This window comes from Sturnus vulgaris, chromosome 18 (assembly GCF_052056855.1).
Source record: "Sturnus vulgaris isolate bStuVul1 chromosome 18, bStuVul1.hap1, whole genome shotgun sequence".
NCBI lineage: Eukaryota > Metazoa > Chordata > Aves > Passeriformes > Sturnidae > Sturnus > Sturnus vulgaris.
Window position 1 is genome coordinate 11,190,257 of NC_142260.1, and position 14,133 is coordinate 11,204,389.

At 37.2% G+C, this 14,133-nt stretch overlaps 1 protein-coding gene across 1 annotated transcript in view; it reads left to right on the top strand.

The window, feature by feature from the left end:
- CCDC73 (coiled-coil domain containing 73) overlaps positions 1-14,133 on the top strand; it is a 90,015-nt gene that overhangs the window by 73,709 nt on the left and 2,173 nt on the right. The window contains exons 17-22 of the mRNA XM_088175416.1: positions 1,989-2,099; positions 3,616-3,747; positions 6,042-6,077; positions 7,575-7,743; positions 8,067-9,587; positions 12,341-12,474. Of these exons, the coding sequence (XP_088031542.1) occupies positions 1,989-2,099; positions 3,616-3,747; positions 6,042-6,077; positions 7,575-7,743; positions 8,067-9,587; positions 12,341-12,474 (2,103 nt within the window). The remainder of the gene's footprint in view (positions 1-1,988; positions 2,100-3,615; positions 3,748-6,041; positions 6,078-7,574; positions 7,744-8,066; positions 9,588-12,340; positions 12,475-14,133) is intronic.

A 14,133-nucleotide genomic window follows, 5' to 3' on the forward strand; every position in this document is an offset into this window, starting at 1 on the left:
CCCCTCTCAGATGAAGTTTATAGTGTGCCTTAAAGCTCCAGCTAAAACAGTAAATGGTATCTGTGAATCTTCTCTTTGAAGCCTGCACATAAATGTCTACAAATCTGGCCTGTTTTCTTCTTGTTAAGGTATGAATGGAGGACAAGTCTGTTTTGCAGCCTGTGCAGGCCAAGAATTGATTTCTGGTTGCAATTATGCTAATTCTGATGAGAGCCTGCTCTGATTTGGATCTGTTTGTATTAGACATTGGGAAAGTGTTACTGTTTTCTGTTGTTCTAACTACAGCACAAAACACTGCTGGTCATCAAAGCTGCAGTGCAGTCCTCAAAGGTAACTTCAGACATAAATACAGGGCATGGATAACCAATAAGAGGCTCTTGGTTCAATCTTCACTACTTAAACTGATGTAAATAGATCTTCTTTTTCAGTTTGATATAATTACCATGATATTCCAAGGAATGAGACTATGTTAACTTCCTATTTTGCATTTTTGCATTTTTTAAAAAACATCAAATGGAATTTATAAAATAGGGAGCTGAATATGTAACTTTGGAAAAAAAAAAATTCTCTAACAGATGACAGAATACTTGAGAATGCAAAGAATTCAGGTATTCCCAGTCTGTACAACTGCCTTTAACATGTGATCAGTTCCATACATCTGCTACTTCTAATATTTTGCCCTAAGAGCTGTGCTGTGAATAACTATAATAATCCATCACTGAGGAACTTGCATTTCAGGTGCAAGCAAAAGCATCCTTGGAGTTAAGCACAGGTTCATCAGAGAGGAGATCTTGCACTCCTGGTTTATACAACTGGATGAAAGGTGCTACATCAGAGTGGGATTATTCAGACAGTGTATTGCTGACTTGTCCCATTTTTTGGAAATACATAATCTGTCAAAGAAGATCCATTGTATTCTTATGCACAACTTTTCCCATGTGTACCAAAGTGCAAGGTAGTTTGAATTTTCCTGGTGTTAGTACCTGTAAAATGTAATTTTATTAACGCTGTAGCTAAGTTAACTTAGGCATTCTGAAATTGGTGCTAAATGAATCAAAAAATGGACTCCTTTTTGGTTAAAAGATTTAGTAAAAAAGAATTGGTTTGGAGTATTTCCTCCATAACATTTTTCACATGGACTTTCAAAGAAGCTCAGTGAAATCATAAATATGTAGCTGGTCATACAGCTTCATGCATTCAAGTGATGCTTACAGTATCAAACATATTTGTGTCATCTATATACCAGGTAATGGAATGCAGTGAGTCTTATCTTCCATATTGTTTGCTATAAAAATATGATAGGATAAAAATTCCAAGAGTACCTGATACGTGTGTGAAGTTGCTGTTGATTTACACAAGACTCTTTTAATCTAGCACAGGAAAGCTGAAAGAGTTAACCAAAAACGTTGCAAGTACAGTTATGGTAGTATAAAACTTAATATTATTGTTATTTCAATGCACTCCTATTTCAGTGACCTAATAAAAATAAATTAAAGCATAATCAGATATATGCTTCATGTTGCAGTAGATACGTTTTAGAATGTAAAGATTGTATAGTTTATAAGAGAGGTTAATAAAAAAAATAGGACAGAAAAACTGATTATAAAATTTTTTTTTCCTGTCAGTACACTGTAGTTTTTTCTTTAAGTACAGTGGCTGTGGATTATGCTACATTTCATATCTCTCATCTCTGGACTTTATATTACTTTTTCAGCACATTAAAACTTATGCAGTGAAACTGAATAATGGCAAGTGTTTTTATACCCTTTTATAGCCATTTCTTTTTTCATAACCTCCCCCTGTTTCCTGTTAGCTAAACTATAAGCACCTTTCTGTTAATTTATGAAAATTATTGTTGAGATAGCACATTATCACTGATCTGTATGGCACTCGCAGCATGTTAGAAGCAAAGGTCCAAGCAACATAAAACACATCAAAATTCATTAATGTGGTATTGATTATTTTTTGGATAATTAATTTTATTGCAGGCCCTTGAAAGAGATAATGAGCTGCAAAGGGAGAAGGCAAAGGAAAATGAAGAAAAGTTCCTTAATCTTCAGAATGAGCATGAGAAGGCACTAAGAACTTGGAAAAATGAAGTAGGTTTATTCAATTAAATGCTATAGTATTAAAAGTTTTTTGGAATAGTTGTCAAGCATTTCAGGTCATTCCTAAAAGCCAAGAAAATATTGCAGAAATAATGAAATGAAAACAACTCATTTCTTCTCCAGTAATACAGACACTTCTAGAAATGAATATCTTTGAAAGGTAGATTTAGGTTAACTTCTGTGCTCTAAAATGTCTTCCTGCAGTTCTGATTTGAAAGGAATTCTTCAGTATGGACTGAACATGAAGGGGGATAAGAAAAGGTGTGTCTGGTATATCCCCCTGCTGAATTCACCTTTGTGGACACCTAAACAATAGTTTGTCTTCTATATTTGACATTCTCTCTATTACCTCATTACTTTTAAAGAATACTTCAGTAATTATTTAATCTAAAACAATTAGCAAAACATTGTAGCTGTAAAAATTGTCTGCGATAATAAATGCATGTTTAGATGTAGGAAAGATTAATACCACTTCAATAAGACAAGATCTGCTTAATGTGTGTGGAAACCAGACTCTAAGCAGCATTTGTTTAATAGTCTGTCTTTTTTATTTCTATGTGCTTGGCACCTACTGCCAGAAAGGTTTTGATTTTGGTAGACAGATTTCCAGGGAAACTGTGTGGGAAATAATGTGAAGTTGTCCTTGAAATCCTGTTGTCTAAGGTTCACTCCTTTGAGTGCAGTCACTGTGGGGATGACTGCAACCATGAGACCACAAAATCGCTGAACTTTCCTGATGCTCAGTTCCCTGAGAAGATTTGATCTCCTTGATTCCTTGGAGAATTTTATACCATAATTTCCTCTATTCACATGGGAATTTGCCCTGCTTATTTCTCAGGAACGTTTGCATCTATTCTTTAGAAGATAATTGTTATTTCTTTTCATATTTCTGTAATGACTAACTAGAAATTTTGTCTCCTAAAGTAAATCATCAAGGATAAAGTTAACACTGGTCTGGAAATCTTTCTAAATTAAGTGAAGGTGTTTCTGTGAAATTGCCCTTCAGTTCTTTTTACAAGTTATAGTTTGGACCATTCAGTTAGTTCTAAATACCAAAATTTAATTGTTGCATCTTTACTGAGGGAGCACTGGACACTTGAGGCTGTTTACAGAAGTAAAGTACTAAGCAAATTATTTGCTGTTGTGGTTTCTTGACAATGTAGGTAGAGAATAAATATTGACTATTACATTTATCTTTAAGCCAAAGAGGAAGAAAGCTACAAATATAAATCTCACTTTTTTTGAGCATTGCTACTAGCAGTAAATGGTGAAAAAAAATTTCCCAAAGCAGTTAATAAAAGCTATAATCTGTAATGGAAATATGGTTAAAATTTTGGTTGGAATGAAACAAAACTTTGAACTTTGTACAAAGAAATTCCTTAGCATACTTTCTTTTAAGGATGAAGTTTCATATGCTAAGCTGTTGATACCTTTGAAAAATGCTGGTTTACCCATTTGAACATGCAGTAAAGTGTTTGTGTGCTCTGTATACTTGCAATTATTACAGGAGGAAAACATGAGAAGAGAAATACAAACTATTAAAAATGAGCTGAATTCCCTTAAAGGACTTCATAGACCTCTTGAAGATTATCATCCTCCCCAGGGAAATCAGCATTCTGAGCAAGTGGAGAATCTGCAGGTAAATGTCTTTACTAGCTGCAGTGTGTCTTGTAAAAATGCCAGAGAACTCCAAATATGACGATTTTTCTAATGTTGTCTGTCATGTCCACTGATCCTCCTTTGACATGGCTAAACCTAACAATTTATGTGACAATGACCCTAAATATCATTGAAACTTACTGTACCTACAGAATGTTCTGCTTTTATCAAGAGGGGTGCTTGTGTCATAGAAACCTGAGACAGTACTTCATTAATAAATTTTTACCTGACAGCAGTTACCAACCTATCTTGACTAAATCCTGTTTCACAGACATATTTTCCATGGCTATTTTTCAAATACTGGGGCAGATCCAATTGACTTCATGTGTATATAAGTTCCCTGGAGGTGTGAAAGTAGGTCCACTTCTACTCAGAGGAACTCATTTTAGCTTCTCTGAAATCTGTAACATGGGACAGATCAGAAGGTTGTTTTTAGCAATACACAGGTTATCTAAGTTCTTCAGTTTTAGTTTAAGAAACACCAACTTTTATGTCACATAGTGTCTTTGAGAGTCATTAAAGGCACAGCGAGCTCATCAGGCAGCAAATGCAGGAGGTAAAAACTTTTATGCAGTGCAGGCTGAACTAGAATTGACCTTGGATTGTTGGCTGAACCAAATCCATGTTCAGCTCTAGGTGCAGGGCACATATGGGAAGTCAACAAGTGGTTAAGCATACAAAGATGGGCTTTTGGAAGAAAAGGAAGAACACATAGCCCTGCAGCTCTGTGTTATTCCATGATGAAACTGGATTGCAAATTTGTATTGCAGTCTTCTATAAGATTGAAAAAACTGAGCAGAGTCAGAAGCCATAAGAAACCTTCTCTGTGCATTGAGTGTGTCTGTTGAGTATTGGTTATACCCATTTTCCATTAACTTTTACAAAGAAGTAATGATCTGTCCTTCCAAGAACAGAAAACTCATTTTTCATGTATACAAACTTGGTTTTTGTGTTAAGAAAACAGGAAGACACTAGGGTTGTAAAGACAGGTAACTATTTTAGAACTAGTCCATGAATTGTCAATAAAATGACAAACAGTAAAAATATTTTAGGATTTAGAAGAACTTAAAATCAATTTCTTCACAATGCTCATACATATGTATGTTTGTAGTTCACACACATACATGGCTGTGGTATGGGCTTAATAATGAAAATGAAATTAGACTTGAAATGATTACTCATTGTCCCAAAGCTGAACTCTGCAAGGAATAATGCAATTTGTGTATATTTTAAGAGTCACTGTTTCCTTGAATGGAAATGGAATATTGATTTTGTTTAGGAGGCAAAGTGATCAGGCATTCATGATTAACACTACTGGTGCTTGCTAAGATAATCCCATGGGTCTGAAAGCAGGAAAGCTTAAAGTATATGCTCATAAATGCAAAAGAAGTCAGATGTCTTCCAAATATACATCTTACACTCTTTTATGGCAAATTGCCACATCACTCTGTGTTGTACAGTCATTAGCTTTCCAAAGCCAGGCAGGTTGGACTGAGTGGAACACTGCCAGGAAACTGAAGCTGCAGCAGATCATATTGGTTATTCTGATTTGTGGAATTTCACCTTGTATCACTAATGAGTCAGCATCTAGTGACACATAAAAGGGAAAGGTGTTGGCTTGGATTTAGATCTTGACTGTGGTTCCAAGTGTTCTAAGGAAATATGCCTAGACTTATTTTTACACCTAGTGCAATCTGAAATCCCTGTAGTTATTTGTGAGGCATGAAATTCAGAATGTACTTAAACTTCTTCACACTGATCACCTCTGGAATAGTAATTAAACAAAAGACATTTTTAAAAGAAAGGTACAATGTCAGCCCTCATTACAGACTTGGATTGCAATTTAGTTGAACCTTACCATGTTTCACATTTAGTTTGATATAATCTGTAATTCAGCTGTGTACCAGTAGAGAATAGGGTTACACCCAGCAATGGCTTGCTGTAATTCTCTTGGGCATGTAAGTGCAGGGAGATCTGGTTTTCAGAAGGGTTTGAATTTCATACTGTGAAATAGTCTGTTGAAGGAAAGGATATTTAGGGATATATGTGTTTCTTAGTTAGGTTTTACTAAATCACAGGCAAAAAATTAAAATCCAAGTTTAAAAGTTTTGTTATTTAGGTATTTTAGTTTATCAATCTTGGCCCTATTTTTTAAGGGCTGAAGAGCCATTTGAATTTATTGAAAGGTAGGTTTCTTCAACCCATCTGAAAACCTGAAAAGGAATCGTGAAACCTTTCTGCCTTTCTATGAACACTTTGTCCTGTTTGTTTCAGATGCAGTCACCAGCTCAGCCCATACCAACAAATGTAGTAAGTTCCACTGCAGTGACTGTTTTCTTACTGTACAAAAGAGTAATGTACACAGTTACAGAGTGTGCTTGGTGTTTCTGTCTGAAAAGAAGAGCTCCTAGAAACAAAAGATTGTAAGACAATTAGAGCTTTCATGAAAGAAAATTTTTATTTTTTATATTCAAAAAGCTTGAAAATGTGGTGCCAGGGCTATATAGAGCAAAGAAGTAAAATTAATTAAAAGCCTAGAAAAGAAAAAGATGCAATATATATAATTTTCCAATAAGAGTGACAGGGAAAATAATGATAAAACATAATGAAAAGAGAAAGAAATTTCCACTGAAACGTCAAATCGAGGGTGGAGTATTTGGCAGAGGAAGATGATTTTAGGACCCTCCTCTGTTTACCAGACTCCTCCCTCCCCCAAATCGGCAAAGCTGGGAGTGTCAGGATGTTTCTGTGACCTGTAGGGAACCGTTTGTGGCAGATTTGTGTTCTACATCCCCTACTCTGCCAGCCCTGCAGCAGCCCCATTTTTTAGCAGTGCTGTCTCCGTGCCTCCCTCCACTCTGCAATATTCTCTGTCCTCCCCACACACCCAGTGCCCAAGCACAGCTCTTGTAACTCCCTCCCACATCGCAGCCTTCCTTCTGCAGCACCTCCAGTCTCCCAAGTACCTTCAGCTTTTTCCCACATCTTTTATGGACTGAGCTCCCTCCCACATCTGCCTACTTTTATATCCTATCTTTAGGGCAAGAGCCAGCACGTGCTTCTGTCTTCAGCTGCCAAACAGTTGATGATGATAAAGGATGCATTTCCTTTTCCTTTTATTTTGGTGGGATTTTATTATCTTCACTATTCAGGCCCTTGTTTCCACAGAACTTCATTGACTGCAGCTCTCAAAAGTGAACACAAATACAGATGCAGTGATTTAGACTTTAAGTAGATAAATCTTTCAGGCCTCTATTCTTGCTGAATTTGACTCAAATTCATGTTAAAAAGCTGTTTGGGAGGGACTGAGGAACTGCATATCAGGGATTGCAAATTCAGAAGCCTTATTTGCCTGTGAAATGAAGTTAAAAATCCTGGGCAGTTTGCTAGAAAAAAAAGTTGTTTATATGTGCATGTGTTGTTTGTGTATGTGTTTGGGTGTAAACAGGAATCATGCAGGATTTTTGCACATGGAATTACTGAGCAGTTCACTGAGTGGGCCAGCAGAGAGAGGGAGTGATCCAGTCACCACATGTACAACACAAATTCCTTACACTGAGGAATTCTGTCAAATGTGTAACTCTGTGGACTGTAATATAGCAGGACCTGATTTCTTGCCTACTCTTCTAGGACACTAGTCTGCTTTTTTCTTTTCCTCTGTTTACATTTACTTTTTATACTTCAGATCTTTGTTTTCCATCAGAATTGTAAAATTAATTTTAAATCTCAGTCCTGAACTTTCTACCTAATCAGTGACTATAGTAAATTACTAAAATACTTATAATCTTTTGTTCCCTCTTATGCTAGAGTGGTCAAGTACACTCAAAAGACAGTGAAATACAGGCTATTCACAAAGAAAATGAGTTTATGCAGTCTGTAATAAGTAAATATGGTAATTGTGGAAATGAAGAAGAAATTGAAGTAAGAAATACAAGGGACAAGCCTTCAAGCATTGAGGAATTAAAGACAGAGCAAAGTAATAACCTTCTATGGATAATAGAGATAAGTAGTACTGTTAAGAAAGGATAAATGTTTTCAGATGTAGTATTTGAGAAGAGAGGGCTTAAATCCTGAATTAAATGAATTTATCTACAGAACGTTAATATATTCTCTGCTTTCTCAGTTTATAAATATTTTACAAGTTTCAGTAACTTTTTTACAGGCTTGTGTCTGTAATATAAGATATCAGTATTGATACCAATCCTGAGTCTATCTCTTTGGAAATTCTAAACTGTAAAAATAAAGCGTTACATAATCTCTGAGTTATCAGTCACTAATTAGAGATTACTCACTCTACAGATTCACGAGTTCTTGAGAACTGTTTTAAGGATGAAATTAATGTTGCTAGCCCTTGTGAATTAAAGCAAAGGGAGGCTTCTCCCAGGAACACCCTCTGCACAGATACTGATTTAATTACCCAAGGACACACCTCGGAAATGCATGCCACTGGATGCAGAGAGGCAGAAGATGCAGGAACAGCACACAGAACCTTACCAGGTGAAAACAATGCAAATTTAGATCAAAAGCCACGGGACAGCACTGAGCCTTTGGCAGCACACCACACACAAACAAGGAAGGGCTTTTTAGGCAGTGCTGAGAAGAAAAATGTAGGTGCTGAGAGGAAAAATGGGAGTCAGGAGACCAACACTAGCAAGGAAGAATTGTGCAATACTGCAGATGAATCAACTTGTGCCAAGGCAGACACCACACAGCACAACAGAAGTGTCCTCACACCTGAAGCACCCAAACCCGAGTCTGAAGCTGTTGTTTGCTCTGAGAAGAGTGCTCTGCATGAGGGAAGTGCAGACACCCACCAAGCCAAGGAGTTCAGTTTTGGCATCCTACCTTCTACTAAAGAGAATTCTCAGGCAGAATACCAAAAATGTAGCTTGCTAAATAGTGACAATTCTGTAGGCAGTGGATTACATAAAACAGAAAAAACCTTAAATCTGAGTGGTTTACATAGAGATAAACTTCCTCTGGAACAGACACACGTCAGGGCTGAAGGCAGAAATGATGACAATGCCAGAAACATGAACACTGCTGTTCTGGCAACTGATGCTCAACATCCACCTACAACTGTTTGTTGTGACCATGCAACTGGTGATGATGCTGCTGCAAAAGAATGCAGAGAAAATAAGTCTCTCTTAGGTACTTTTAATTTATGTCCCCCAAAAACTGAGAGAGGAATAAATGCAGATGATATGCACAGCAAGCAACCTGAACAAGACAGTGCTAAACAAACAGGGAATGCTACAAATACATGGGCTTCAACTGCTGAAGGCAAATCTCCAGTAAAGGCTGATGGTCTCAAAATTGCTCACAAAACCCCCCCAACAGATAGGGCATATACAGATAAACTAATTCCATGTAAAAATGTTAACAAGGGTATTCAGATACACTCTGGACATTCCCTGGAGATTGATACTTCAACAAATAACACATTGTTACAAGAGAAGAAAGACTCGCTGAGTAGTACAGTGCCAGGAACAAAGTCTGCTGAGGATCACCTGAGAGAATCATGCTCTTTACCCATGAGAACATCTGAAAATTTAGTAAACATAAGTTTAAGGTCATCCTTTGATCTTTCAACCTCAGATAAAAAAGCTGAGAAAACTCCACTATACTTGAATTTTTTAGCTCTCAGTTCTTGTTCAAGAGTAAATCAAATGAGAGGTCAAGCTACATGGACTTCAGCTTCCAAGAAGCCTTCCCTTTTGAAAGACAAACCACCATGCTTAGTGGAAAACACAAACGTTATTTCAAATGCCCAGAGTCAAAATCTCAGTGAAAGTGTGGACAGTGGAAAATCAGGACAAGGTAAGAAAATATAAGCATAAATGTTTTGAACCATGTAGTGCTTAGAAAAATTATCAGAAAGTGAAATTTCTGTATCTAAGCTTAGTGTAGAAAAACATAAACCCGACATTTTAGGTATGTCACAAAAAGGTGAGATTGCTCTGTTTATATTATAATGCATCTAAACAGCTTTTGTTAGAGTCAGTTAATCTATTAATCTAAACTAATTAATTCGTTAATTTTTTCCTCATATTTCCCTTTGTAAAATAACAGCAGTGCAATGAAAACTGAATTTTGACAGGGATTTCTAACCCTAATGTAGAGCATATTCTATCAGGGCTCTGCATGGATCTGAAAAGCACTGAGCAGCTTTTGTGTATTATTCAGTGTTTTCACTACATCAAAATTAGGGTAGATTTTGAACCACTAGATGCTTCTTTGAATGGGTCTTACAGAACTTTTTATTTTATTGTACTTTTCTAATTTAGAAGGACCATTAAAACCATCTGAATGTGTTGTGTGTAAATTGAGGACTTTATATTGTCAGGCTCTGGAAAATATGGAGCTTTAAGTGCTCAAGGAGCTTTTTAGTCTTCTACTATTGACACTTGGTTATTATTTGTTGAGCAATATTTTGCACATACAAAATAGTAAATATGAACTTTATTCCATGGGTTTCTAAATCATTACTGAAACGTGGAAGATTTGTATTTAAAATTTGTTTTGCAATAAATTGAACTGGTAGATTACACCAAAACTGGAGCCCTGTGTGCTTGGATGTTTTCCAAAGAGCAGGATCCACAGGACAGGTTGTTTGTGTCTGTAGAGTTTTTGTCGGTGCAGTGTTTTCACCTTTGGCCTTTGAACATACCAAGAGCAGAGTGGACTCCCATCCTTAGGTTTGCAGCCATTGGCAGACAGAAACCCAGCAGACTGGTTTCTGTACATTGTTCTGTTGTTATGAATTTAGCTCTCTAGGTAATTTTGTTTCTGTCCTTGGTCTCCTGCCCATGGATATTCGTGTTCAGATGTACATTTTTTGAAGTTCAGTTTCAGAAATGTCTTTGTCCCCACAAACAGTAGTAGTGGTAGCAAGGTAGCAGAATCCTGATCTCAGATGGCACGTTATTTCTTTTAATAATGTGAATTTTGGTATCTGTTTCAATGAAATGAATGCCTAGTTACATTATGTTCTGCATGTATCTTTTCTGTAAGAACAGACAGCACTATCTGAATTTCTTCCAGTGAGTTTCCCCTCCTCTTCTTGTCAGAAACCTTTCTGTATGCAAAGTACTGCAACTCCAGGTGACTCTGAGAGACTGATCCAAAGGAATGGGTAGGGAACTAACTCCAGTCCCTCAGCTGAGTTGCCTGTTGACCAGACCTCTTCAATTCCAGCAAACCTTCATGCTGAGAGTCTGGGTCTGTGTCCTAGATGTGCCTCATGCTGCCAAACTGAGATAGGTCCCTCCTTGAGCCTGCTGCCCTCTTGGAATGCTGCACCTCGCAGGGAGAGTGGAGAACCCCCCTGGGAGGGTTCCACAGTCACTGTGGTACACAGCACTGCAGCTCCCAGCGTTCACTGTGCTGGCGTTTGTGTTCTTTTGTTTCCAGATCGTTTCCCAAATGGCAAACCTGCAGTGAAATCCATGTGGACACTGGAACTACATTTTAATTTTTTTTTTTTTTTGACTGACTGGAACACAAACCATTTAGCCATATGGGAGATCTAGAAGTGAAGAGAATTGGTGAAAGAGTTTAGTAAACCTATCTGAGGGAATTCCTTCTACTGCCTCACTACAATGCAATTTACTATTTATATACTCTGGTTCCCAGAGAGCAGACACTTCACATCAGTAAATGAAGGAATGAAGTGGGAATGTGAAAGATCTTCCTGGCAGATGCTTTAAAAAGAAAACAAACACATAATCATTTTCCTCTTCCTCCCAAGAGAAAATGTCTGAAATATTCTGAAATTCAGTATTCTGAAATAACTGTTACAGAACCATGAGGTAACATGTATTTTCATAGCAAAACAAGGTTTTACTGTCGATGCAGTGATCCACAGGCATCTGTGTAGTGACAAAACAGCTCCTGTGTGCATTGTGAAGAATTCTGACAGCATCTTTGGATTTTCACCTTGCAAGGAGTTTGATATTGGTTTCAACAGAATCTACTGGTGCTGCATAAAACCTCTGAAGGACTGGAGGCTTATACTTGGCTGTGATTTATCTACTCACCTGCCTTTCCTACCTTTAATAGATTGCTACTGCCTGACCACCTGAAACATGAGATACAACCAGTAACACAAAAACTCCTTTTTAAAAATGCTTTTTGTTTGTCTGAAAAGCTTTGTATTCATGTCTTCTTTTATTACAAGTCACCTTGGAATATCATGTCATAATGGCATTAATTATGCATTTTATTATCGTTTTCAGACGGTGAGTTTAAAGTAATATTGTTTGAAAAAATATTCAGTTCGAGTATTTAGAATCCATGCACTTTCTATAAATCACTTTTCTGTCATTAACTTAATACGTGGAAATGAGAGAAAACGTTTTTAATCTAAGTAGAAACATACCTCATCTTTAGAGAAAAAATAGATGAAGCATGTGAAAGAAAAAAAATGGAGGGCAAAAGCCTACAACAAAGATCCAGGGGTTTAAAACAAAAATATTTGATTTTTTAAGATCAGAGGTAAACCAGTTTAGTTATTCACAATTAGTGCCTGGAGACTAAATTGCAGTTGTTACCATTTCCTTTTTGTCAATCAGGTTCTAGCAGTTTGAACAGAGCTGCCAACACTTTGAATACCTCTAGTATCCACCGAGAGCCCCAGGGAGAGCCTAGTGAAGGATGGAATGCTACAGCAAAGGCTTTTTATGATTCTTCTTTTCCCACAGAACATGTAAGTCAATTAAAAATATTGCAGACCAGACCTCAGTGAGCTAATTCCACAGATATTTGTACAACTGTACCCATCTGGATACTTTAAGGCTGAGTCAATCTCCAAAATAATATCAAAAGGGCAACAAGACACCATTTTTCACAATTAAGGTTGATAGAAAGCAGCAGGAAAAAGTCACAGCATATGAATCAAACAGATGCTAACCAGTCTGTTTGGGAGGGGAGAAAGAGGCTAGTCCATTAGGTGCCCTAATAAAAATCATCACCTACAGTAAAAGTAGAAGTTTAAGAAAAAAAAAGGAAAATAGTAGTGTGTAAAAGTATAAAAACATTGTTTCCTCTATTACTTGATAGGACCATGTCATTTAAAAGAATCCATGAAATAATAAAAATTCAGCACATCTATGAATTAGAGCTTATCCATTTATCAGACACTGCAGTTATGTTAATCTTATTATTTTGTAGGGTAACATTACACAGACATGTAAAAACCTATTGTTTCTCAGTGGCTCATCACTGCATTTTCAGATCTATGACTCTGGAGCTTAAACAACTCTAACTGCTCTGTTAGAATTTGACCCAATGTTGACTGTATCATTCAAAGTGATACAGTAATTTACAGCTGCAGCTGACCTTTCCTTTTCAGAAGTTTCTAGAGGTATTTCTCAGGTGGTTAGGGCTGTCTCTGGATGAGGTGTACAGTGGTTTCAAGTGACAAACTTGGCTGACTTCAGCAGATAATCAGGTCTCGATGCCATCAGCATCCATATTCCCTGAAATTCACACGGCTGATGTTTTAAACTGCTCGGCTTTTCCAGCCTGGCTCTCCTTGTGAATGGCACTGAGGTGGATTTTCAGCAAACACAGTGGTGGTGTTTTCTGTACATCTCGTGCTTTTTCTCAGAGGTGGAGCCAGGAGCTGAGTGAACTCCACTATGTAACCTGGAGCTGAAGCAAAGCTGTATTTCATTATCTGGTTGTGGTTATGTCTGCTTTGGCATCTCCAAACTAAAGCTCCTGCTGTGCTAGCTAAGTAAAAGCAGAGGTGGACAAGAAGAATGTCTTGCTGGTTTCACCTTAGATTTTACAAATCCTTGATCTACAAAATCTCAGCCTGCAATAATGCAGAGCCCTCCCTCCTTTCTGTGTTGGTGTCATGCTAATACCTTCTGTTCCCAACTCTGTCATTTTAATGACCAATATAAACAAGCTGTTGGGAGATTAAAAATGGGCCCGAGGGTATTTTTTGCTGCTTCGTTTGCTTTGACTAACACGTCTGGCTGCAACTAGAGCAGACTTAAGCCTTCTACAGTTTGGGTTATCTCATTCAAGCACAGTACAGTACTCTAAAAAGGGATAAAAATGATAAACAAATGCTACAGGTGCACTTAAAATTCTAGTAAAAATATTAAGAACGTTTTTAAACATTAGTCTTGCTTAGGCACCACAGTAAGAATGAATAAGCACCCCCAGCTCAGTTTAAACATGCAATTTTCAGTACAGGACAGGTTCAGCCCCACATGCTATTCCATATTCTCACTAGTGGCTTGTAGTGAATTACAATCTGTTTGTTGCTGAGGCCTTGGGGAAAAGCACAAGAGAATTAACAGGTTGAAACTTTTACTGCTCAAATGGAGAAGTTACTTTGTCACTGAAAGGG